Raw genomic sequence first — 25,318 nt, 5'->3', positions numbered from 1 at the left:
GAAAACATCTACAGACAAGTAGACCCAAACACATTTTTATGGAATTTAATCTATGGACTTAGGAAAGACGGGCCCTCTCTTTTTGGGGGTAGGCTCAAGGATCGTAGGATCCACCTATTTCCACCCTGGCAACAGGCTGAGGGGAGCAGAGGTCAGATATGCAACAACACAGCCCACTGAGAGTACAGTTTGGACCTCTGATAGTTTGTTATTGTTTAAAAATGCCCCAGAGGCTAGATGTCACAAGTTGAAAAGAATTCTACACCTGAAACGCTTTACAATCCATAGCGAAACTTGAGGAAGGAGGAAGACCTTTCAGTCTTTTCTGGTTGTGGCCTTTGTTCCTTGCCTCCTTCGTTCCTTTACTTACTGAAATCACCTGACACTGGCTTCGCTTGGTGGATAAATCCTGACAGGGAAGCTAAGCCACCCCCAAGAGCGCTACGGTAAGAGGATCTGAACTTGACCATCTCTTCTGCGATCTTCATACTCTGTGGTAGGATTGTTTCCTGAAGTGTTCTTTGGTGGGAGCAGGGAGTGCAAACCAACCTCACAAACTATGTGAATGGTCCACACACAGTTAAACTCTGGGACTTTAGTGCAGGCTGCTGGGGCCATGGAAGCCGGCAGAAAGACGGCAGCTGTTGCTGCTCCAGGAAACTGGGGCTTCCTGCTCTCCATCCACAAGTGGCAGCTCCAAGAACCTCCGCCTAGAACTCAACTTGGTTCAGAGCCACTGCTTCCCTTTCGTACTTTTGACTTCAGAAATCTGACAGAAGCAGGTCTCTGGTGAAGCGTATTTTTGTGGCTCATCAATTTTTACAACTAAGACTTTGCAGACAGGAATCTTTGTAAATCATAGTAAGGAGGGCGCTTAAAGTGAAGAAAGCAAGCTGACAATTGGTTTCTTTCCTCTGGGAAAGGAAATGTTCTTCCATGTAATCATTTCCTGAGCACACCTGGGTGTTCGGTTCTGGCCCTTCCATGGAGAAGCAATGCAAATAACTTGAAAACAGCTGTCATGCGACCCAGGAATAAAGCTGGAATGGAGTCCTCTTTCCCTGACAGGTCACTGTTCACCTGGTTCCTAAACAACCACAGGCACCAAGCACAACGTGAGTACTCACAACAGTGGTGAGGGGCACCCATTTGCTTGTTTAGTTTTAGAAACTACGTAGGGGTACCTCACACCCAAAGCAGGTGGCTCAGTCGGTTAGGTATCTGCCTTGGGCTCAGGTCATGATCCCAGGGTCCTGGGATCGAGCCCTGAGTCCGGCTCACTGAGCAGAAGCAGGGCGTCTGCTTCTCTCTCTCCCTCTGCCCCTCCTCCAGCTTGTGCTCTCTCCCTCTCAGATAATAAATAAAATCTTTAAAAAAAAACTACATATATATAATTTTTATGTAACATATGATTTACTTATATTTAAAACAAAAGAGCCACATGTTCAAACAAGACATGTTTAAGAATATTCCCCCAACCAATCCTACCCACTCCCACAATGTAGTAGTGTGGTATATTCTCCCATACCTTTCTTTACACATCAACACATATATGCTTTTTTTCTTTCTCTCTTTCCTTTATTTTTATTTTATTTTATTTTTAAAAAAGATTTTATTTATTTATTTGAGAGGGAGAGATATTGAGCAAGCATGAGCAGTGGAGAGGGGCAGAGGGAGAGGGAGAAGCAGGCTTCAGGCAGAGAAGGGAGCCTGACATGGGGCTTGAACCCAGGACCTGGGATCATGACCTGAGCCAAAGGCAGATGTTTAACTGACTGAGCCACCCAGGTGCTCCTCCTTTTTTTTTTTAGATGACATTTTACTATGACATTTTACTGTGCATTTTACTCTTCAGTATTTTTTTTTAAGGATTTTACTTATTTGCCAGAGAGAGAGCACAAGCAGGGGGAGCAGCAGGCATAGGGAGAAGCAGACGCCTCACTGAGCAGGAAGCCCAAAGCAGGAGTTGATCCCAAGTTCCTGGGATTATGACTTGAGCCGAAGGCAGCCGCTTAAGTGATTGAGCCACCCAAGCATCCCTCTTCAGTATTTTTTATACTGAAGAATGTATCATGATTTTACTTTGGTCAGTAGACAGAGCTACGTTCCTTGTAATAGCTTTTTAATATCCACCACTGATTTACCCCAGATTATTTAACCATTCCTATTTCAGTTGCTGCTTGTTTCCTGACTGCATAAACAGTGCCCCACTAAAAATCCTTTTCAGAGTTCCTTATGTTACAGTATTTTTAAATTTCCACTCTCTCCAAATGTGGGATTGTTAGGTTAAGGGTAACCAAATTAAAAAAAAAAAAAATTAGTAGCTATTAACAAACTACTTCCCTAAAATTTGGTAACAATGTATTTTCCTGCCAGCAGTGGAAAAGCAGAAGAGAGCACTCTTTACCTCACACCCTTGGCAGCAAGGAACATCACCACTATTGTTGTGATAATCTTGTGGGGGAAAATGACCATTTTATTGTCCTCACTTCCATTTTCCTAACTTCTTAGTGAGGTTGGACATATGCTTACTGGTACTTTAGATTTTTCTTCTTTGACTTGCCTATTCAAATTTTCTGTTTATTTTTCTATGAGGTTGCCTTTTTATCACTAATTTTTGGGAGTTGTTTTATATATTAGGGGCACCTGGGTGGCTCAGTCAGTTAAGCGTCTGCCTTCAGCTCAGGTCATGATCCCAGGGTCCTAGAATGGAGTCCTACAGCCCCTGCTCAGCGGGGAGCCTGCTTCTCCCTCTGCCTGCCGCTCCCCCTGCTTGTGCACTTTCTCTCTGACAAATAAATAAAATCTTAAAACAAAAAAAAGAGAATTGTTTTATATGTTAAATGCATTAACCCTTAACACACGACATGATTATTCCCCATATCCCCTGGTACAGTTTCTGTTGACCTTGGTATCTTTCGTCCCATATAATTTTTTAAAAATTTTATGTAATCAAATAGGTCTTTCTTTTCCTTTACGACTTCTGGATTTCTAATCAACCTTATGGACTCCCCAAAATCAGATTATATGCTTCTTAATTTTCTTCTTCTCTTTTCATTGGCTTTTTTTTTTTTTTAATATTTAGGACTTTAATCTATCTGGAATCTATTTTCTTTTGTTTTATATGCAGAGTTGTTTTGCTTATTTATTTGGTTTCTTCCAAATGGGTAACCAATTATGATGATAACTTTTTAAAAAAAAGATATTATTTATTTGGGAGAGAGAGAGAGAGCGTGTGCGTGTGCACATGCACAAGGGGGGTGCAGAGGGAGAGGGATATGCAGACTGCCAGCTGAGCAGGAAGCCCAGTGCCGGGCTCAATCCCAGGAGCCCAGGATCATGACCCAAGTGGAAGGCAGACAGATGCCCAATGGATTGAGCCACCCGGGTGCCCCTTATGGTAACATTTATTAAATAAGCATTCTTTCCCACTAAATTGAAATACCATAGTGTCATGAAAAAAAGCTCTCCTACATGCTTGGACCATTTGTGTCCTCTCTGGTCTTTCCGTGACTATATTTTGTTTACTTTTGTGTTAATAACTTGTTTTGAATAAGGCAAGTATCCCTTCACTTCTTTTTCAAAAATTTTTTTATTATCCTTGGTATTTGCTCTGCAAGCTTAAGACTCCCATTGGGCTTAAAACGAGAATGATATTAAACATAAATATGATTGAAGAGGGACAGATATTTCCATATTAATTTTTCTCTTTTAGTAACATGGTATCTCTCTAATTATACCATGTTTTCTCAATAAGATTTTGTAGTATTTTACATATTCTGCATATAGATTTTATACCCTCATTTTTCAAATTATCCCTAGGTATTTTATAATTTTATATCTACATTTTAAATGAATTCTACTTTTTATTCTAAGTGATTATTTCCAGTTTAGGCAAAAGTTAATGAATTATGAATGACTATCTTATATCCAGCCACCTTTCCAAATGCTCGTATTACTTTAGCCATCTCTTGGGTTACTAGATGTACATTACATGATCCACAAATCAAAAAAAGGTCATAAGTTATTATTTATACTGATTTTTTTCATTATCTTGTAGCTAAAATCTCTATGGTAAAGTTGAATGACAATTTGACAAGTTTCACAGTTTAAGCTGGTGTTTGATGTTGGGTATTAGTAAAGGTGTTTCTCATTGGAGCCACCATCTTGGGTGTGGTATGTAATGCACAATGGGGCCATATCTAAGAAAATTTGTTTTCTCTCGATGTCCTGGAATAGTTGAAAGTACATGTTCCTAGAAGGTCAAAGGTATAAAACAGTAAGGACCCAATGCCTTTTTTAGTGATAGATTACAAACAAACTTACCAATTTTGCCTAATATTATTAGCCAGTTTATGTTTTCTAATTCCTCTTGGATCAAATCTGGTAGTTTATATTTAGCAAGAAAATAGTCCTTTTTTCTTTAAGGTTTTTAAGTATATTACTGTGTATTAAAATTTAATAACCTGTCCTAATTTCAAAATATTATTTGTAACTATGATTATATTTCTTTCTTATTCTGAAGTTTGTATATTTTGTTTTTTTCTCAATCAGGTTTGCACGGTTTGTCTATTTTTTAAAGAATCAGCTTTTCATTTCATTTAGAATTTCTTCTATTTTTTTATTCATAGTTATAGTAGGCTGAATCATGCTGCCTCCCAACACTTGCAAAGATATTTACACCTTAATCCCTGAAAGCTGTGAATATGTTATGTTACATGGCAAAAGACACTTTGTAAATGTAATTAGTTTATGGATCTTATGATTGGGAGATAATCTTGAATTACCTGGACAGCTCTAAACAACCACATGACTCAGTTAAGGTATTTTATCTAGTCTGATTTAATTACTGCACTCAGAACCACAGAACTCTCTCACAGGAAAGCTACATAGCTTTGGGGTGGTTTCCATTCTGTTCCTCAGAGATACACCCTCCAGATGAGGATGCTCGAGGGCTAGCTGAGTGATCATGAGGGCATCATGGGAAGGGCAGAACTAAGTGCTCGTGGGGAGGGCCCCGGACTTGGGCCTGAGTCCCAGCTCTACCACCGGCTGTGTAACTCATGCCTCCTCAGCCCCGGCAAGGGCCATCTCCCATGAAGGACCAGGAGAGAGAAGTAGAATGCTTCACACAGCGCTCTGGCTCCTGTGTTTGGCATTCTGAAGTGGTGCAGAAGAAGTGAGACAAAGTTGGACAGTTGAGAACAGAACATGGAGCTGAGGAAAGTTCTGAAGAGACACCAGGAAGCCAAGGGAGACCCTAAAGCAACTGGCAGCATCTCAATGGTCTTTGTTCTTGCCTCCTATTCTCTGAACCGGGAGGATCCACCAGCTGCTGGGGGGAGAAAAGAAGCTGACTCCCAGACGAGAACACAGAGGGATAATTAACCTTGAGGACAGGAGGTCTGAGCTAAGCTCAGCTATCCAATTAGAGATACTTTTCTTTTTCCTTCTTATCAGGAAGATCATATCTTTTTTTTTTTTTTTTAGATTTTATTTATTTGACAGACAGAGATCAAAGTAGGCAAAGAGGTAGGCAGAGAGAGAGAGGAGGAAGCAGGCTCCCCACTGAGCAGAAAGCCCGATGCGGGGCTCGATCCCAGAACCCTGGGATCATGACCTGAGCCGAAGGCAGAGGCTTTAACCCACTGAGCCACCCAGGCGCCCCTCAGTAAGATCATATCTTATCCAGGGTTTTCTCTGTGCTCCCATCCTGTCTGGCCCCTTTTCATCCTCTGATCCCTACCTCCAGTCATGGTAATGCAAACTTAAATAATCAATACAGTCCATATATACTTTCACTTTTATTTAATTAAAATTCAAGAAGCTTTAAGGCTTTAAAAGCCTTTCTTTAAAAAGAAAAATGACAGATTCCTGGTAAGAGGTCTTTTTCTAAGCGGTCATACATTCATATATTTTAAGATATGCCTTGGTGCGGGAGGTGCCTGGGTGGTACAGTTGGCTGAGAGTCAGATTCTTGGTTTCAGCTCAGGATCTCGGGTCATGATCTCAGGATCATGAGATTGAGCCCCATGTTGAGCTTTGTGCTCAGCACAGAGTCTGCTTAAGATCCTCTCTCCATTTTCTTCTGCCCTTTACTCCCATGTTTTCTCTCTCTCTCTCTCTCAAATAAATAAATAAATCTTAAAAAAAAAAAAAAGATATGCCTTGGGGTTTTGTAGATTCAGTTTCTTCTCCTATATTCCCAGAAAACTGAAGTTTACATTGATATCCCAATTAGGTAGCTGGATATATACTGTACAAGGCAAGGGAAATGAGTTGACATAGTTGATAACGATTTTTCATCAAGGTGGTTAACACCAAGAAGACTTCTAAAATTAACCTTTCCCTTCAGTGACCTAGAACAGCCACATCCCTATCATACTCCATTAACTTACGTTTAAATGCAGTGCTCTCCAAATGTGCTTTTACGTGTTTTTACTAAGTGAAGAAAGGGGAAAACTAAACTAATCACTGAGCCTACAAAATCTAACAGAGAAGTAAAATTTACATCTTCATTCATAAAGTGAGAAAATAGAAGTGATAGTAAATATGCGGAAGAAATCTGTAGCTCTTACCTATGCTTGTTTATTTGGCACATGGAACTTGAAGTCTACATAATGGCAGCCTCTGTGTTATGGAGATGGAAGTTTCCCTACATAGATATGCCCGTATCTAAAATCTCACACTCAAGACTGTGAATTCTGCAGTTCTGGTGGCCCCTCAGGGAACAATACTGACGATGGAAAGAAAACAGAGCAGAGTCTAGTGGGGGAATGACCAGACGATTTCCAAGAAATACGAATGTATAGAAAACATCTCTGGTATCTGAACAGTTTTACTTTTTATAACGTGTTTATAAACACACCAAGACACTGACCTGTAAGATGTAGAGTATGACAACCGTCAGTCCGACCCAGCTGTGTAGACTGTACATGTTGGGGATACTCAGGGCATTGTGGAAATCAAAAACAGACACCAGAGAGATAATCACGAGAATGGCGGCAACGGTGTGTAACCCTGCGTGGATGGACTTCATTAGGAGCTTGCTGCATTTCCAGGTCCATGGCAGTCTGTAGACGATGATGGCTAGAAAGAGACGAAGGGGGACAGAATGAGGTGTTGCTTTTTTTAATCAACACAAGTTGAACACTTTGATGCACTTAACACTCCCTTGCATGAAAGTCCATTTTCACATGGCTTCTGCTTCTCCCCTCTTCCCTGCCTTTCAAGAATTCCTTTTTGGGCTCTTTTGCCAGCATCTTCTTTACTCCCAATGTATGAACAAACCCTGGTGGCTCTCAGGCTCAGTTCTAGGACTTTTTCTCTGTGGGTGACCTCATTCTCTCTTTCACTGAGATGGCACCTACATGGCAGGGACTCCAAAATTCTTATCTCCAGCCCAGAACTTCCTTCTGAACTCCAGACCCACATAATGCAACAGCTTCTTGACGTCTCTATGTAGATGCCTCCATGTATCTCAAGCTTAACAAATCCAAAACTAGATTATTAATCTTATGACCGTTTCTGTGTGTGTGTGTGTGTGCATCTTAGTTTGATGAGAAAAGATAGACTAAGGAAGAGAAAAATATGCACCAAGATCTAAATAGACAAAAGAATATATCCCAGTATTTTACCAAAAACTACATCCAAAAATAGACATAAGTAAAATATCAACTTTATTAGTCAACAGAGAAATGCAAATTAAAATCAAATAAGACTATGTCTACCATATATCTGAATGGCTAAACATGAAAAATGCCAAGTATTGGAGAGGATAGAAAGCAATCAGAGCTCCCATGTTCCACAGTAGGAGATATATGAGAACAAACACTTTGGAAAGCCAGCAGTATTTATTGAAGCTAAACTTGAGCATAACTTACGATCCAGCAATTCTACTCCTAGGTGTATTCTTCAAAGAAGTATGTATGTATGTTCACCAAAAGACATGCACTAGAATATTATTAGCAGCACCATTTGTAGGGGCCCAAAACTAGAAACTCCCCCAAATGACCATCATGAATAATATGAATAAATAAATTGTGATATGGGCACCTGGGTGGCTCAGTAGGTTGAGCCTCTGCCTTCAGCTCAGGTCATGATCTCAGGATCCTGGGATAGAGCCCTGCATCGGGCTCTCTGCTCAGCAGGAAGCTGCTTCCTCTTCTCTCTCTGCCTGCCTATCTGCCTACTTGTAATCTCTGTCAAATAAATAAAATCTTTAAAAAAAAATTGTGATATATTCACACCATAGAATAATACACAATAAAGAGAGTGAATAATAACTATATAATATATATGTATTATATATAAAACGTATATATAATATATATAATAATCTATAACTAGAACTTCACCCAAGAATATGAATCCACCTATAATGTTGATGCCAAGTAATGAGACATAAATAAGTATGTACTGTATGGATTCAATTTATACAAAGTATAAAAACAAGAAAAACTCATGTCTGCAATAAGAAAAGTCAGGATGTTGGTTACCCTTGTGAGGAAAGGGCGCAGTAACTGGAAAGGAACATACAAGGGATTTCTAGCTTCCTGCTAATATTGTTTCTCCGTCTGGGTGCGGGTTACATAAGTGTTCACTGAGGGAAGATTCAGTGTACACTTCCTTGCATGTAGATTAAACTTAAACAAAAACATTTTTTAAAAAAATATTTATTTATTTATTTGACAGACAGAGATCACAAGGAGGCAGAGAGGCAGGCAGAGAGAGGGGGGGAGCAGTCTCCCCGCTGAGCAGAGAGCCCGATGCGGGGCTCGATCCCAGGACGCTGAGACCACGAACTGAGCCGAAGGCAGAGGCCCAACCCACTGAGCCACCCAGGAGCCTCTAACAAAAACATTTTTGAAAGCATTTTTTTTAAAGTGTCCTGGTTGGGGCGCCTGGGTGGCTCAGTGGATTAAGCCGCTGCCTTCGGCTCGGGTCATGATCTCAGGGTCCTGGGATCGAGCCCCGCGTTGGGCTCTCTGCTCCACGGGGAGCCTGCTTCCTCCTCTCTCTCTGCCTGTCTCTCTGCCTACTTGTGATCTCTCTCTCTGTCAAATAAATAAAATAAAATCTTTAAAAAAAAATAAAGTGTCCTGGTTTAAGCAACAGATTATATGGTCACCTTAACCAGCATGTGATTAATTTTTGTTCTGAAGACTATATCCTGCTGCTACCCACCCTCATTCCCACACCTCCAGTCCATGTCAGGGAAAATTTAGGGATCTAAAAATGTAGGGCAGGTTGAAAAAGTTTGAAGAATATTTCCTTGCAAGATAGATTCCATTATATCCACTGTATATTGTATATTGTACAATCCTGTATATTGCTTAGTTCTAGTAAGAAAAAAAAGGGGGCACATTCCTACTAAAGACATTTATAATTTGAATATAAAGAATTTCATAGGATCACAAAAATGTGTGAGATTATCTAATCCATTCTCGGGCAGAGACACATATAAACCTATAAAGACAGATGTGAATTCAGTTTCCTTAAAGTTTTCAGCCCAAGATGTCAATCTTCCTATCCTTTCATTCCATTCCACAACACTTGACAGCCCTCACCAGTAAGACAGGATTCTTTTCATCTAATCCAAAGTCAGAAGAATTGCTACTTACCAATAGTGCATATATGGTTATCTTATGAGTATGATTGGTTATACTTCCTTGAGGACATGGAGACTTTTCAGATAATCATTTCTATATTTGGTGAATCTTTTAAAGCCATTTAGTGCACCAGTAGACCAGCTGAGCCTTAAACAAGGTTACAGCGCTTGATCCTTGAGCAAAGTTAGGGGTAAGGATCACCACACAGTTGAAAATCTGCATATTGGGGCGCCTGGGTGGCTCAGTGGGTTGGGCTTCTGCCTTTGGCTCAGGTCATGATCTCTGGGTCCTGGGATTGAGCCCCGCATTGGACTCTCTGCTCAGCGGGGGGCCTGCTTCCCCTCTCTCTTTGCCTGCCTCTCTGCTTACTTGTGATCTCTGAGTGTCAAATAAATAAATAAATAAAATCTTAAAAAAAAAAAAAAAAAAGAAAAAGAAAATCTGCATATAACTTCAGACTCCCCAAAACCTAACTACTAATAGCCTACTGTTGACTGGAAACTTTACTCATAACATAAACAGTTGATTAACACATATTTTGTATGTTTTATGTATTATATATTGCATTCTTAGAATGAAGTGATCTAGAGAGAAGAAAATGTTAAGAAAATCATGAGAAACATTTACAGTACTGTAAAGTGTGTTTATTGAAAAAAAAAATCGACCTGTAAGTGGACCTGTACTACAGTTCAAACCCATGCTGTTCTAGAGTCAGCTGGAACTCTTTTAAGACTGTATTTATTGGGGCACCTGGGTGGCTCAGTGGGTTAAAGCCTCTGCCTTCGGCTCAGATAATGATCCCAGGATCCTGGGATCGAGCCCCTCATTGGGCTCTCTGCTCAGCGGAGAGCCTGCTTCCCTTCCTCTCTCTCTCTGCCTGCCTCTCTGCCTACTTGTGATCTCTGTCAAATAAATAAAGTCTTTAAAAAAAAAAAGACTGTATTTATTTATTTGAGAGAGAGCATGAGCGAAGTGGAGGGGCAGAGGGAGAGGGAGAAGCAGATTTCCCACTGAGCAGGGAGCACGAAACTCGAAACTGGATCCCAGGACTCTGAGGTCATGACCTGAGCTGCAGGCAGATGCTTCACCAACTCAGCCACCCAGGCACCCCTATACTTTAAAAATCTAGTTCAGAGCCCTTCTCATCCTCTCTGACTGCAAGAATGTATTTTGTTGTTTCTCCTTGTACCCTGAGACTAGGACAGCCCTGGGCTCAAAGTATGTGGCTCCATAGGCATTTTTTTTTAAACTCTTATTTGAGATAATTATAGATTTACATGCAGCTGTAAGAAATAATACAGAGAGGGGCGCCTGGGTGGCTCAGTGGGTAACGCCTCTGCCCTGCGCTAGGGTCGTGATCTTGGAGTCCTGGGATTGAGCCCCAGGTTGGGCTTCTGCTCAGCAGGGAGCCTGCTCCACCCCACCCCCCGCCTGCTGCTCTTCCTACTTGTGATCTCTCTCTCTCTGTCAAATAAATTTTAAAAAAAGGAAAAGAAATAATACAGATGGAGCCCATATACTCTTCACACAGCTAGCAACACCTGGTGTTACCAATGGTAACATCTTACATAACCATAGTACAATATCACAACTAAGAAATTGATGTCAATATAATCCCCTGATCTAATTAAGATTTCATTAGTTTTATTTGTGTATGTGACCCATTAAGTGTTTTTAAAATAAATATAAAACGCTCTGCAGGCTGACCAAAGTCTAGAAATAAAATTGAAGTCAACTCAAACACACAGCCTCCCCTCCTTATGCTTTTTCTCCTCTGATTCAGTGGCACACCATATAGGATTTTCTAGTTCTCAAGAAAAACAAATGCCTCTTGTCCCAATGTCTTTGTGACCTTTTATCCACACAGTAGAGAGCATTTTGCAATCTGTGTGGTCAGGCAGTAGTAAAATAAAAATGTGGCTAATATGAAAATCTAATAATCATCTCACCCTCTTCTGAGTTAACTCATTTATTATACACACACATACACACACACACACACGCACACACACACAAATGAGCCCTTGCTAGATAGGAGGAACCATGCTAAGTGCTCCACATGTTTACATTTACATTATAATTCTTACCTCGACTCTGTGAGGAAGGGATGATTACCGTTACCATGAACATTATACAGAGGAGGAAACTAAGGCACAGAGAGGTTAAGTAGCTTGCTTAATCTTAATAAGTGTTCTAAAATTAATATTATTATTGTCATCATCATCCTCATTGCCATCCTATCACTCAGACACTGCCCTCACTTTAGATGAGGAAACTTGAACATCTACATATGAAAAGGAAATACTTGGAATATGCTTGCTTGAAAAGCAAATTATGAACAATAAATCACAACAGCTTTTTCTCCCCCATCTGGATCCTGTTATATTGCATTTTTTCCAAAGTCAAAACTAACCTCTGATGTTAGAAGTCAGGAGTAGTTTTCATGACTGAGAGACGTTACAATGGTTACGAGGAAAATCCTCAGATGCCTGGGATGTTGTTTCATGATTTGGGTACGTGAGTGTGTTCACGTTATGAAAACATGTAACTTATGATTTAGGTATTTTTCTGCATGTATGTGGTTCTTCAGTAAAATATTTACCTAAAAAAAAGTTCAGCAAAGAATTTTTACTCTTCTAAATACTACAGGCATCACAGAGGAGTGTGATAAAACTAAAATCTTTCCCCTTTAAGTGTTAAAACTGGATTTTTAAACCTTTCACATTTACGCAAATGATTTTAGATGGGGTGCACACTAGCTTTCCTTCTCCAGCAGTAACACAAAAGGAACACAATTCAATCTTCTACCGTGGATTTGGGGTTACCAATGAAACATATTGTCCTCTTGCCAGAGAAAGCCCTTAGTGGCTTTGAGCAGGAGAGGCGCTTGCCTCTGATTCACATGAGCCCAGGCAATTATGGTTTTTCAGTCCCTGGGTCTAGTTTAGAGTTCTTCAATCTCCTCTTTAAGTATCGTGCTCAGGTTAGGGTGCTTACCCTCCCTCCATCATCCTGTATTATCTTTTATTCCTACCACCTTTAAGTTCTAGTTTATAAATCTTTATGTTGGCAAAAATCGGAACATTTGTTAAATCAGAGTGATGAACACATGGGGATTGGTTATGTTATTTTCTGTATGATTGAAATAGTTTCTAACAGTTTTGAAGTTAAAACAATATTTTCGTAAGCTCACAAACCTAAGAGTGAATTAATCTCTACTAAGTCGGCTGCCTGTGGAAATTGGAGAGGCTCTCATGTGAGTGAGGCATGGAGTTTTCTGCCCGTCCTGGCTATGTTAGTTCTGCTACATAGTTCGCTATCATTCAAAAGCTCGCTAGGTAAATGAGGGATAACTGCAAAATACCACATTTGCATAAGGTGTTTACATGTTTTTAAAAATGTATAAATAACCAAACCATGGTGGACTTCAGGAGAAAAGGGCAACCTTAACAAATCAAACCACATTTCTTAAACAAGAAGCTACTCTCAACAGCTATAAAAACTTCCTGGAGAGCGGAATTTAAATATTTCTTGCTTCTTTGGCTTGGCATATACTTAGACACCATTCCTGAGGTTCAGCGAGAAGGAAGAAAAAGGTCTCATAAGCCCATGAGGAGGGGAAATGGCATCAAACAGCTACTTGTAACTGAAACAAGGGTTTTCTGTTAGAGGCCCTCATTGGCAAGACCATTTTCCCCCAGAAAATGATGGAAAACATGAACACATATATTTATGAGAAATACAGGTTAAATCTTTTAGAAGAAAAATTATTGGTAGTAGAATATGCTATTGTGATAAACTTAAAAAGAAAGCAAGGGAGGAAAGGAAAAAGGAAATCAACACCTGTGTTTAGTTGTTTTTTGGACAAACGAAGGTGAAAAATGTAGTAACTTGAATAGAATTTATTTATTAAAAAATTTCTCAGCTCTTTGTTGCCTAGTCAATTCAGGAATATGTGAAAATATATACTTTCAAAGCTGTAATCTCTGGTTTGATGCAGGCAATGCAAATTTGGAATCTGTCAAAGGGTATGAGGAGAGAGGGACCCTTGGAAGGAGAAATGTCCCCAAACATAGACAACCATTTGATTCTAGCTCTTCTGTGCTCAAATCTTTTGATTCATGGAGGTAGGAGCATGTCTGTTTTGTTCACTGCCATATCTCAGCATTTAGCACACAGCTTGGTACACCGTAGAACTCATTAAGTGTATGTTGAATGAATAAATTTAATGAAGTACAGTAACTTATTCAGTATTCCCCAGGAAATGAGCAGATCCTCTTTTAAAATGCATGAATCAAAAATTCAAGACAATTTGTACTGCTGATCTGAGTGTTAGTTCATATAAGACCAAATGGTCTTTTTAAGTAAGTAATAGGTACTCTACACTCGGGCCCACTTAACAGCTTTACGTTAGCTTTAAGTGAGCCGCCAAATAAAATAAGAGTAAGTTATTGTTTGAAGTACACTGTAATTTTTGAAGTACACTGTAATTAATACGCTAATTTTAAATGCTTATACATTCTAATTAAATACGGGGTACCTATTACACTTTTCTTAACTCTTCGAATAAAGTATTGTTTTGACATCCTCGGTATAGGCTCCAAGCAGTATTATCAACTAATTTCCCTGTGCATCCAAAAATGTACCAGAATGTATCCAAAGACCTCAAGGTTAAACGTAAAAGCAGGGGTGACTGGGTGGCTCAGTCAGTCAGGCGTCTGCCTGCGGCTCAGGGCATGGTTCTGGAGTCCTGGGATCAAGTCCGCATTGGGCTCCCTGCTTAGTGGAGAGCCTGCTTCTCCCTCTGCCCCTCACCCTGTTCATGTTCTCTCTCTCTCTCTCTCTCAAATAAATAAATCTTAAAACAAAACACGTAAAAGCAGAGAACCGTTTTAAAATAATCTTCTTAGGGGGACGCCTGGATGGTTCAGTCAGTTAAGCATCTTTGACTCAGGTTATGATCCCCAGGGTCTTGGGATCAAGTCCCCCACGGGACTCCTCGCTCAGAGGGGAGTCTGCTACTCCCTCTGCCTGCCGCTTCCCCTGCTTGAGCTCTGACAAGTAAGTAAAATCTTAAAATAAAATAAAATAATCTTCTTAGATTCCTGCAGTGGCTCTCAAAGAGAAACTGAACTCTGAAGCGCAGAGGCCTGAGACCCCCAGCCTGCAGGCACTGGGCAGGCCTGGGCAGGCAGAGCAGTGGGGGCTAGATGGGCCAGGGACCGGGTGAACGCTGCAGCAGCAGAAGCCGGCGGGCTTTCCCCGGGGCACCGCCCATTGTGACCCCCTGAGTGCACACCTCCAGGCAGGGCTGGTCGCAGGTCTGGCAGTGACAGCCGGGTGCCCCCCACCCCGGGCCCCCGGCAGCACCATGCCCTTCTGGAGCCTCCTGGCCCCCAGGGTGTTGCACCAGAACATCAAGACGGAGCCTGCGCACAAACCCCCTTAGGAGGAAGAGGGGGACAAGATGATGGAACCGAAGATGAAGGAGGAGCAGCAGAGGAGTAAAAAGGAGATGGAAGTGAGAATGTCACCGCAGGAGCCCAAGAAGTTGCAGGAGAAGCTTTGGGCCCTAGCAGCTCAAGAAACGGGCGCGAAGAGGGACCTGACCGCTCTGACATCAGCCCCAGCAGAGCCTGGCTGCTCACACAGGGACTCCGCATGCAGAAGAGCCTTGAAGACACAGTTCCCCAGGCACCCTCCTGGGGGCTGACAGGGCCAAGCAGCTGTTCAGATGCCAAGTACTTGGAACCCGGCACTACGTGGGCTCAGCAGCTGCTTTCGCAGGGAGCCCAGAGTGCCGTCAATTCCAAGGCAGTCCCAGCAGTGCCTATGGAACCGCCTGCCTCACTATGGACCCACTTAGGCAGCCTTTAGTCCCAGTCGGCAGCTCAGAGCACTTTCCGCGTTTCGGGCAGCACGGTACCTGTCTCAGCCACAGCCACAGCTCTACGCAGTGCACTTTCCGCCCACCCAGACAGGTTTCCTCCAGCCTGGCGGTAGCTTGTCCTTACAAAAGCAGATGAAACCAGCAGACTCGTTTTTCTGACTCTTCCTGCACCCTCTATATCCCCAAGCTCTGCATGCACCCTCTGGACTCTTTGCCTCCCTCCAGCTTCTGGGGAACAGGCAACTAGCAGTAAAGTCGGGCTTCCCAGTTACCAGGCAACCTGGTTCTCAGCTCCCCTTCATCCATCAAAGCCCCAGAATTTGTGGTCCTACCACAAGTGACCATCAGATTTTTATCTTCAACCTGTCTCCCACTCTCTGCCATGGGTGAGGGTCCCTGGTGTGTCCCAGTCCAATAAAATCCACCTACCACTGGGGGTGGGGGGGGATCTAAGTTTTGAAACATGCCTGTGTATTCAAACTGTCTCACCACATGAATATCATGTAACTGAAAACCTTTAGAGAATCAAAATGCAGGAAGGGATTTGGATGATTTGGAAGATTTGTTTTAGTATCTTGGCACTTAAACATCTCTTTGAAGTGACTGAAATCACAAAGGCAGCTAGTTGGTAACAAATAGTGTGTGAAGAGAGAAAAATCCAATTAATTGCTAGACATTTATAAGTATCCATAAATCCTGCATTGTTAGACCATCAGCTATATTTTCTTATGCCTTGTATCAATATTACAACAGATTAGAAATAGTACTGGCTCTGACATCACCTCTTTGTCTGACCCAGGTCAAGCATTTGATCTCTAAAATCAGGCACTGAACTTCAAATCCTAGGGCTCAGGTCTTCCAAAAGGAAACCATAATTCAGCTCTAGCAAACTCAAATAGTAACAACTTGTAAGCAAGGCTACATTTTACTCCTTTGTTTTACAGAGTGTCTGGCATACAGTAAATGCTTAATTAATGTATGCTAGTTAAATAGCATGAGATATGAAAGCCGAATGAATGAATGAACTTAGAAAAGTATGGCCTACGTCCGGATCGTTATTTCAAGGCCTATTTTGGCCTTTTAAGAAAGATTCCACAGGAAGAAAAGAAGTTATAACAAAGATTTATGGTCTAATTTTTAAAAGAGAAGATTGTTCTACTTCTTAAGGGAAAAATTTTAAATCCCACAAAATCAAGATGAGAAGCTCTAGCAGGAGTCACTTGTAAACTGGACTGGATTTGGTCCATAGATGTGTTTTGTTTGATCAGCATCATGTTTGGGGGTTTTGTTTTGGTTTTGTGGCTGGTTTACTTTTAGACTGAACCAGGTTTTTTTATTTTCTTTTTAAAGATTTTATTTATTTACTTGACAGACAGAGATCACAAGTAGGCAGAGAGGCAGGCAGAGAGAGAGGAGGAAGCAGGCTCCCCGCTGAACAGAAAGCCTGATGTGGGGCTCCATCCCAGGACCCTGAGATCACAACCTAAGCCAAAGGCAGAGGCTTTAACCCACTGAGCCACCCAGGCACCCCTAGATCGAACCAGTTTTTAAAAATCTGGGCTCTCCTAGATCATTGGAAGCTCTAGGCACTTTGGGCTAGCATCCCCATACAGCCACATTTCACTGCAGTTAAGAAGTTTCCTTTTTGTCCAGAGTAGGCACTCTCTAATTCTTTACAATCTTCCCTCCGCCCTCAACACACACACACACACACACACATACACACACACACGGCATTTACCTTTTGTTGCACGAGGATCTGACCTTTGGTTAACTGTCCTAATAAACAGATACCAGGGGCTTGACACCAATGTTATTAGGAACGTCCATTTATAATAAAAATGACCCCCTGACGGACTGGGAGAAACAATAAAAATACTATAAATACCCAATAAAGCCAAACGTTGGGCTTCCCAGAGTACAATAACTGTTAAAACCTGTGATGGTTTCCTAGAGCTACCATAATAAATTAGCACAAACGGAGTGGCTTCAAACAACAGAAATGTCTTCTCCCAGAGTTCTGAAGGCCAACAGTCCAAAATCAAGGTGTTTGGCAAGACTGGTTCCTTCTGGAGGCTATGAGGCAGAATCCAGTCCATACTTCTCTCCTTCTGGCAGCTCTACTCTTTCTCTCCTTCTCTCCTTCTCTTCTCCTTCTCTACTTCTGGTGGCTGCTGGCAACTCTTGGTGTGCCCTGGCTTGTAGACACATCATTTCAATCTCTGCCTCCATCTTCACATCGCCTTTACCCTCTGTGTCTGTGTCCCAGTCTTTTTTAAGGTCACAGGTCATTGGATTTAGGCCCCACTCTAAATAAGGATGATCTCATTTTGAGATTCTTAACTTTACATCTGCAAAGATACTACAGTCACATTCACAGGTCTGTAAGATTAGGAGTTAGACGTGTCTTTTGCGGGCCATTGTTCAACTCACTGTATATCCCCTTCAGGGACACTGGCAACCAGGACTGTAGAGTATTACAAAAGATACTGGCTCCTCCCCGGGGGCTAAAAATACACTATATGTTAATAAAAAATAAACTAAAGTAAAATAAAAAAACATATTGGCTCCTGTGGGGTATGAGGACCTTGAGCTCTGATCCCACCAATGCAGATCTTGTCTCCTGGTGTCTGAACGGTCTCCCGGAGAGAGACTGGTTTATGGGTGCATATATGGCTGCTACATGAACAACTGCAGAAAGGGTGCCCATTACAAAAGAATACCAAATGCTGTCCTGGCAGCAAGCTCTGGTGCTCAGTGTGGTCGTGGCAGTCTTGTGTATCTGAATGTTTAGTTAAACAGAGGAAGACACAGAGTGGGTGCTATACCATTTCTCATATTCACTTTATAAGCCATCCTTGTAAGTATGGCCCCTGGTTTAGACGACTGACCAAACTTTCATTAATTTAGTAAATATTTATCAAATGCGGACTGTATGTTCAGTAGCGTTCCACACACAATGGATACAGCAGGGAAGAAAACAGACAAGGGAGCTTACATTCTAATAGAAGACAGACAATGAGTGAATAAATAACTAAAATAGTCAATGGTCAGAGTCTGGATAATATTGTATTTTGAGTTTGGAGTCTATATAATTTTCTGAAGGATTGGATGAGAAGTATGGCAGGAAAAGAGGAATCCAGGATGACCATATAAACGTCCAGAAAGGATGAAGCTACCATTTACTGAGATGGGGAATCTGTGTGATGAGTGGTTTTGGAGGTATGAAGAAGATGGAGAGCTGAGGTTTGGACATGTCTAGTTGACATCCAAACAGAGATTCTGAGTAGACAGATGGATAGGTGGGTCTGGAGTTCCGGGGAGAGGTCCAAGCCAAAGACATAAATATCGGATTCCGCGAATAGACAGTGTTGAAAGCCACGAGACTGGATGAGATCACCAAGAAAGGAGAAGTGCTCAAAAGACTGGGTTTTGGACACTGTAAATTTAAAGGATCAAGGAGACGAAGAGGAACAAGCAAAGGACACTGAAAGGCATAGCCAGTGAAGAGAGTAGAGCCAAGTGCACCAAGTGTCTTGGAAGCCAAGTGAAGGAAGTGTCCCAAGGAGGTCAGTTACACCATATGCTGCTTTCTGATCAGGCAAGATGAGGGCTGAGAAGACACCACTGAATTAGCTACGTGCTTGCCACTAGCTAATGTTACGAGCAATTTTGACTGAGCAGTGGAGTAAAAGCCTGACTGAAGTGGCTTCAAAACAGGACAAGGGAGAGGAATAGGAGATACTTTTTTGTCTATACTTCAGGTGTTGACAAAAATTTCCAAAAATGTTCTGTGGTAAGGCAAGCAGAGAACTGAAACAGTAGCTGAAGGGGGAATATGGCGTTCAGAGTGCTGCTGGTTTTATGAGGACAGACATTATGACATGTTGGAAATAATCCAACGGTGGGAAGAAAGTTTATGATGCAAAAGGAAACAGGGAGAATTGATGTCTTTGGTAGACAAGAGGAGACACAGGTCACACTTAGATGGCAACATTCTAATGCACCTGAGGTCTTTCAAAGAAAGATGCATTTCCAATATAATCTGATGCTCGTTCTTCCCAAATAAAGCTGTGCAGCCAAACTGGCTCAACAGGCTAATCGCTGAGGGGCAAGGGAGGGCACTTCTACTTTAGATGCTATCATTATCATCCCAAATGAATAAAATTGCATTTTGTTACTAACAATTTAATGAAGGTACAGAACTAATCACTCCTTCGTCCTTATTGGCCTACTGTCTGTCGGTTCTAGGTGTTATTTTAGAGCCAGATATACAAAAAAGTGAGCAAAATAATCATTTCTATAACATTTTTATTAGTTACATTATAAAGAGATCTGCATGTATTTATTTATAACCAAAAAATTCTGTTTTGGGTTGCCTTGCATTGTGTCCTTATGCTTTGTAGCAAGCTTCCTTTCCCTAAAATTGGTAGATTTTGTTCTCAGTGGTGCTCCCAAGGCTGGTTTTGGGGTAGGTATCTGGGGCATTCTCTCCATTGTCTTCTTGGCCAGGCTCTACCCCCAAGAGCCTTTTCAAATACACTTAAGGGGATTTGGAATGTGGTCACTTCTAGAGGCATTAATCGGATATGCCAACTGCCTTTTAAGAAGTACTCAGTTTCTTTTTGTTAGTCTTTTAAATGTTACTGAAACGTAGTTACATTTTCTCACAAAGCCAACTTGAGATCATTACACAATTCAGTTTCTCTCCCCTCAGTTTATACAGTAAACGGAGTTCTACATGTGGAAATGGGAGGAGGATAGAATTGCTGAGACTTCTATTCCGCAAATTTAAATACTTGAATTTTCTACCTTTTACCCAATAGCACATTCCACCTTGCTGAACCTTTTAAAAGGTCAGTTGCCACTTTGAGAGGGTTTATTTGTTTCTGTCTTTTCTGCGGCCTTCTTTTCGAGGGTTGCTTCTCTGGTTTCCTGGCAGTGTATTTACTTCATGGGAAACATTCCTTTCAGAGAAGCACAAAGCCTCTTCTAAGTTCTCTTTGAAACTCTTCCTCAATCACTAGATATTTACTAGATATCCCACTCGTTTAAAATTTTATTTCAGTTTTAGATATCCCATTGTCGGTTATACTCTCGTTTAGAACACATGTATTTCCCAAAGTATATCTGGACTATGTGTCTGCGAGCCTCCATGGGTACACATTTATTTTGTAACTTTTCTGCTTACCCCAGAGCTTGCTTTTTAAAGGTGTTTCACAAAACTCTTGCTTGTTCTCAAATGGTTTTAAGTATTGCTCACTGTTTGTGTATTGTATTTGTAAGGCATTTTATGCTTAGAATAATAACTGTAATTTAGCCTTCCCTTCCTCATCTCTAAATATTTGTGCATCATAGACAAATTCAGTTGTCTTGTTCCTGTTCATTACTAGAGATCTGAAAGAGCAAAACCTAAAAATTTCCTCCCTGAAACAATTACACACAGTAAAAAAGCCCTGTTCTAGCACGACTGGTCTGTAATGTGTGTTTCCCTCCTGGCCTACAATGTTGATTACTGAACACTTATCCTTCCACTACTGGACCCGAGGAGATACTGGCCCACTGAGATTTGTAAAAACTCAGGAGTACTACGCATGTGCCTGTCTGCAGGAAGAAGCTTATGTTTATGTTGATTAAATGCATTATCTGCTTTAAGTGCTTTGCAAATCTGGAATCCAAATAGTAAACAGGACAGACATTCCAAAACCGATACAAATACCGTAACTAAGCTTTAAGAAAACAAAGTCTGCATAAAATAAACAGATGAAAATTCCCAAAATATCCATTTATGTGTTTTCGGTTTTTTGTTGTTGTTGTTGTTTTGGTTTTTGGTCTTTTTAAAGAGAGAGTGAGAGACTCCCCTAGGTGGGGCTTGATGTCACAACCCTAAGATCACAACCTGAGCCATAATCAAGCTTAACGGGGTGAGGTACCCAGGCGCCCCTCCATTTACATGTTTTTGCCCCAAAGTGAGTATGGACAGATTAAGAAAAGCTCATAGTTTAGAGAAACTAGAAACCCTTTTAGGAAAACTCTAGTGGACTCTAACAGGAATAAAGAATTTCAAGGTGTATTTTAGATGAAGTGTTTGCTCCTCTTAAGAATATTTTGCAGGGGCGCCTGGGTGGCTTAGTGGGTTAAGCCTCTGCCTTCGGCTCAGGTCATGATCTCAGGGTCCTGGGATCGAGTCCCGCATCGGGCTCTCTGCTCTGCAGGGAGCCTGCTTCCTCCTCTCTCTCTCTCTCCCTCTCTGCCTGCCTCTCCGCCTACTTGTGATCTCTGTCTGTCAAATCAATAAAGTCTTTAAAAAAAGAAAAAAAAAGATTATTTTGCAGAAAGTGAGCATATTACCATAAAGGCAGAGAAATGAACCCTGAAAATAAGGGTAAGGTATTTAGCTGCTCTGTGCCTTGGTTTATTCTTAAATACCTGTGAAAGAAAGCACTTAGTGGGCATACAGAAAGCACTCAATAAATGTTAGTGACTGTTTTTGTGACCATCTCCTCTTTGGTCAGTCAGAAAACAACTAGTATCATCTGTGTTTCCCTTATCCTCACAATTATGAGAAGACTCTGGCAAATTTCCTGGTATCAGGAGCTGCTCTGAAGTGCTGGTTGGAAGAGATGAAGAGACTGTTTCTCCTACTTTGAGCAAACAGAGGATGTTGACAGCTCTGGCCACACTTCAGGGCTCCACCTCAAAGGAAAGAGTGTTTCTGATGACAGCGATTTTGGAACTGGAGTATGTTTTTCTCATTTTCCGTAAGTAGCAAAATCACGGAGACTTACGTAAGGAAATAACTTGGCTGCCTGATGGGCCTCGCACCCCCTTGCCTGTGGCAACCCAGGTGAACTAAGCCTGAACAACACCTACCACTGCATCCCAGGGTGGGATGGTGCTGGCCACACCCGTGGAAGGCGGCAGCCAACGTTTTACACGGAAACAAAAATCTTTGCTTTGCGAAAGAGATCAGAGCTCTTTTCTTCACTTGTTTGTTTTGGAGAGCCAGATACTGGTGGAGAAACGGCGGCCTGCTCAAAGACAAGGCTTAGAGGTTTCAACCTCTTTCTGAAACCTTTATGCTTCTATCTGTTGTTTTCCGAGCTATAACCACCCACCCCCCGCACCGCTTTCTACCTTCTTCTAAATACTTTATCAACCAGGCCTTGACTCCACTTTTTGAAAAGTGTCTACAAATAAATGGGGCTTGCACCACTAGCTAAAGCTTCCTTTCCAGCCAAGCAGCAGAGGAAGGAAACTGTCAAGACACTGAGCGGCAGGCACTACACAGCCACAGTAAAAACCGCCGTGGATGGGGGAAAGCCGGGGTGCAGAGACGAAATGGGTGAAGGTGATCAAAATTTACAAACTTACAGGTATAAAATAAGTACAGCATGATGACTACAAGAATAATATTACATTGTATATTTGAGCCGTGGCTGAGAAAGTAGATCTTTTTTTTTTTTAAGATTTTATTTATTTGACAGACAGAGATCACAAGTAGGCAGAGAGGCAGGCAGAGAGAGAGAGAGAGAGAAGGAAGCAGGCTCCCTGCTGAGCAGAGAGCCCGATGCGGGACTCGATCCCAGGACCCTGGGACCATGACCTGAGCTGATGGCAGAGGCTTTAACCCCCTGAGCCACCCAGGCGCCCGGAGAAAGTAGATCTTAAAGGTAGGGAAGACAGCACATCTTCAAAGTTTTTATCACAAGGAAAAAAACTGTGTAGCTATGTGGGCGGGTGCAGGTTAACTAGACTTACTGTAGTGACCATTCCGATTTATAAATCCTAAATATAATCATACACCTGGCCATGTTACACACATGAAACATATGTGTCAATTATACCCCAAAACAAAATCTGCCGTCCACGGAACCCTCCCTCTCGGTCAGCCTCATCCCACGGAGTGCAGGCCCGGAGCTGGCTCGTGTGGGGCCAAACGTGGCCACGGCAAACCCCAGGGATGTCTCGGGCACAAGCCGGTCTGGGAGCCAGGCGGCCGGCCGCAGGCCCTCACCTGGCATGTCTTGCCCGATTCGGGGCCAGCGCCCAACGGGAAGGCCCGCAGGGGAAATTTCGCTGGTCGGCAGCCACAAAAACAAGTTGGGCTCAAGTCTGTCCCATGACCAGGCAGGGCAGCCTAACACCCTTTTGAGTCCCGGAGGCTTTCCGGACTGGACTGAACTGAACGCTCTACGTGGAGTGAGACCTAAGTTGATGCTCTCCTCACCCTGGCCACCGGCTGACCGGCCGGCCCCTTCACTCAGGACCGAGGCTGGGACCGGAACCGACAAGTTCTCGCCCCCACCACTTCCCCGGTTGCGTTTCTCCCCCAGTCTGCCCCCCTGAAGAAAGTTCCGAGAAAGGCCTCGCCTAAAGAGCCTCTCTGCGCCAGGGAGCGCGCAGGCTCTGTCCACGGGGGGCGATTTTCGGGGCCACTGCTCTAGGGAGGCACGGCTCTCCAGCCTCGCTCCTGCGTCCCGGCTTCGGGGGCCACGGGGTGCTTCCAGCGCGCCCCCGCCACTCGCAGCAAAGAGTTAACCAAGTGGGGCCGGCGGAGCGGGCCACCCGCCCGGCTGCAGCTGTGCTCGGCCTCCCCCCACCCCGAGGCGTCTGGCCGCGCTCCCCGGCCCCGCGCGCCGCCCCAAGGCCGCCGCTGCCCGCTAGCCCACGTCGGCCGAGTCACGGGTCTGCGCGCCCGCGAGCCCCGACTCGGTCCCGCCGCCGCGCCCCGCCGTCTCGGCGCCAGGACACCCTCCGCTCGCGCCCCGCGCGCCCCCCTCACCCCCTCGCTCGCCCACGTCGGCCCCACTCGGCTGAGAGCGATCCGTCCTGGGCCCCGGCCGCTGCGTCCCTCCCCGCTGCCTCCAGGAGATGCCCAGTACCGATGCCCTGGATGAAGACGAAGCCAGTGACCATGAGCACCGGGTGCCAGTTAAACTCGAGCGTGGTCCCATCCCAGCCGAGTCCCTCCCGGTAGTGGAGGACCCAGATGAGGGTGAAGATCACGGACAGGAAGCCGACGAGCAGCGACGACACCAGCAGCCCCAGAAAGCCCTTGTAGCCGTCCATGGCCATCAGAGCCCCATAGCCAGCCGCAAGAACTCTGCCGGGTGGCGGCGGCGGCGGCCTTAAGGTTCTGGCTCCGGGGCGGGACGCGGGCTTCTACTCCTGGGAGCTGCCTCCGCCCGGGAGGAAGGGCTTCCCCGCCGGCCGCTGGAATCTCGGGGCCGCCCCCTGGCCCGGCATCCAGTAACCCATCCAGTTCGTTGTTGCGGCGAGAGCTGGAAGGATTCCATACCCACTGCCGTGTCCCTTGTTTGTGAGATGACTAAGGGAGTAGGGCTACCGCTAGGTTTTGAGAAGAGAGGATGGGACTGTGTATTGATTTTGATTAACGAAGCCTGCTGAGCCCCAGCCCTGAGGACTGGCTGTCTTCAATAGATGCCAGGAATGTGCCCAGGAGGCCCTACCTAACAAGGAAATTCCTGCAGTTTGCGCTTTAGAGAGGGAAGACAGACATCTCCTGGGCCCTGGATTTGCCTATACAGTGCGATAAATAATGGATCGTAAAAGTGCCCACCTACACAAACTAATCTGGGCCAGAGCCCCACTTGGATGAAAATGAAACTTCACTCTTTCCCCTCTTTCCAGCATTCCTGTTACCGTCTCCATTAGACTGTCTGTTGCCTGTTGTCTGTTGCTATGAAAGAAAACGTGGCTCTCGGGGGCCCTGGGTGGCTCAGTCTGTTAAGCATGTCTGCCTTTGTCCTGGGATGGAGCTCCACCTCCAGATCCTTACTCAGTAGGGAGCCTG

General features: G+C 43.3%; 1 protein-coding gene and 1 pseudogene across 1 annotated transcript in view; one reads left to right on the top strand and one right to left on the bottom strand.

Annotated features, from left to right (window-relative positions):
- Positions 1-24,651, bottom strand: part of LOC123950742 (plasma membrane ascorbate-dependent reductase CYBRD1) — a 37,344-nt gene extending 12,693 nt beyond the window's left edge. Inside the window, exons 1-2 of the mRNA XM_046019088.1 lie at positions 24,387-24,651; positions 6,881-7,089 (exon numbers count right to left, since the gene is read on the bottom strand). Coding sequence (XP_045875044.1) covers positions 6,881-7,089; positions 24,387-24,579 — 402 coding nt within the window. The 5' untranslated portion in view covers positions 24,580-24,651. The remainder of the gene's footprint in view (positions 1-6,880; positions 7,090-24,386) is intronic.
- On the top strand, positions 14,822-16,816 carry LOC123950868 (annotated as a pseudogene).
- Positions 24,652-25,318: the final 667 nt, after the last annotated feature.

The sequence above is a fragment of the Meles meles genome, chromosome 9 (genome assembly GCF_922984935.1).
Source record: "Meles meles chromosome 9, mMelMel3.1 paternal haplotype, whole genome shotgun sequence".
Taxonomy (NCBI): Eukaryota; Metazoa; Chordata; class Mammalia; order Carnivora; family Mustelidae; genus Meles; species Meles meles.
The sequence above is the reverse complement of the archived record's forward strand: the minus strand, read 5'-3'. Positions and strand labels throughout refer to the sequence as shown.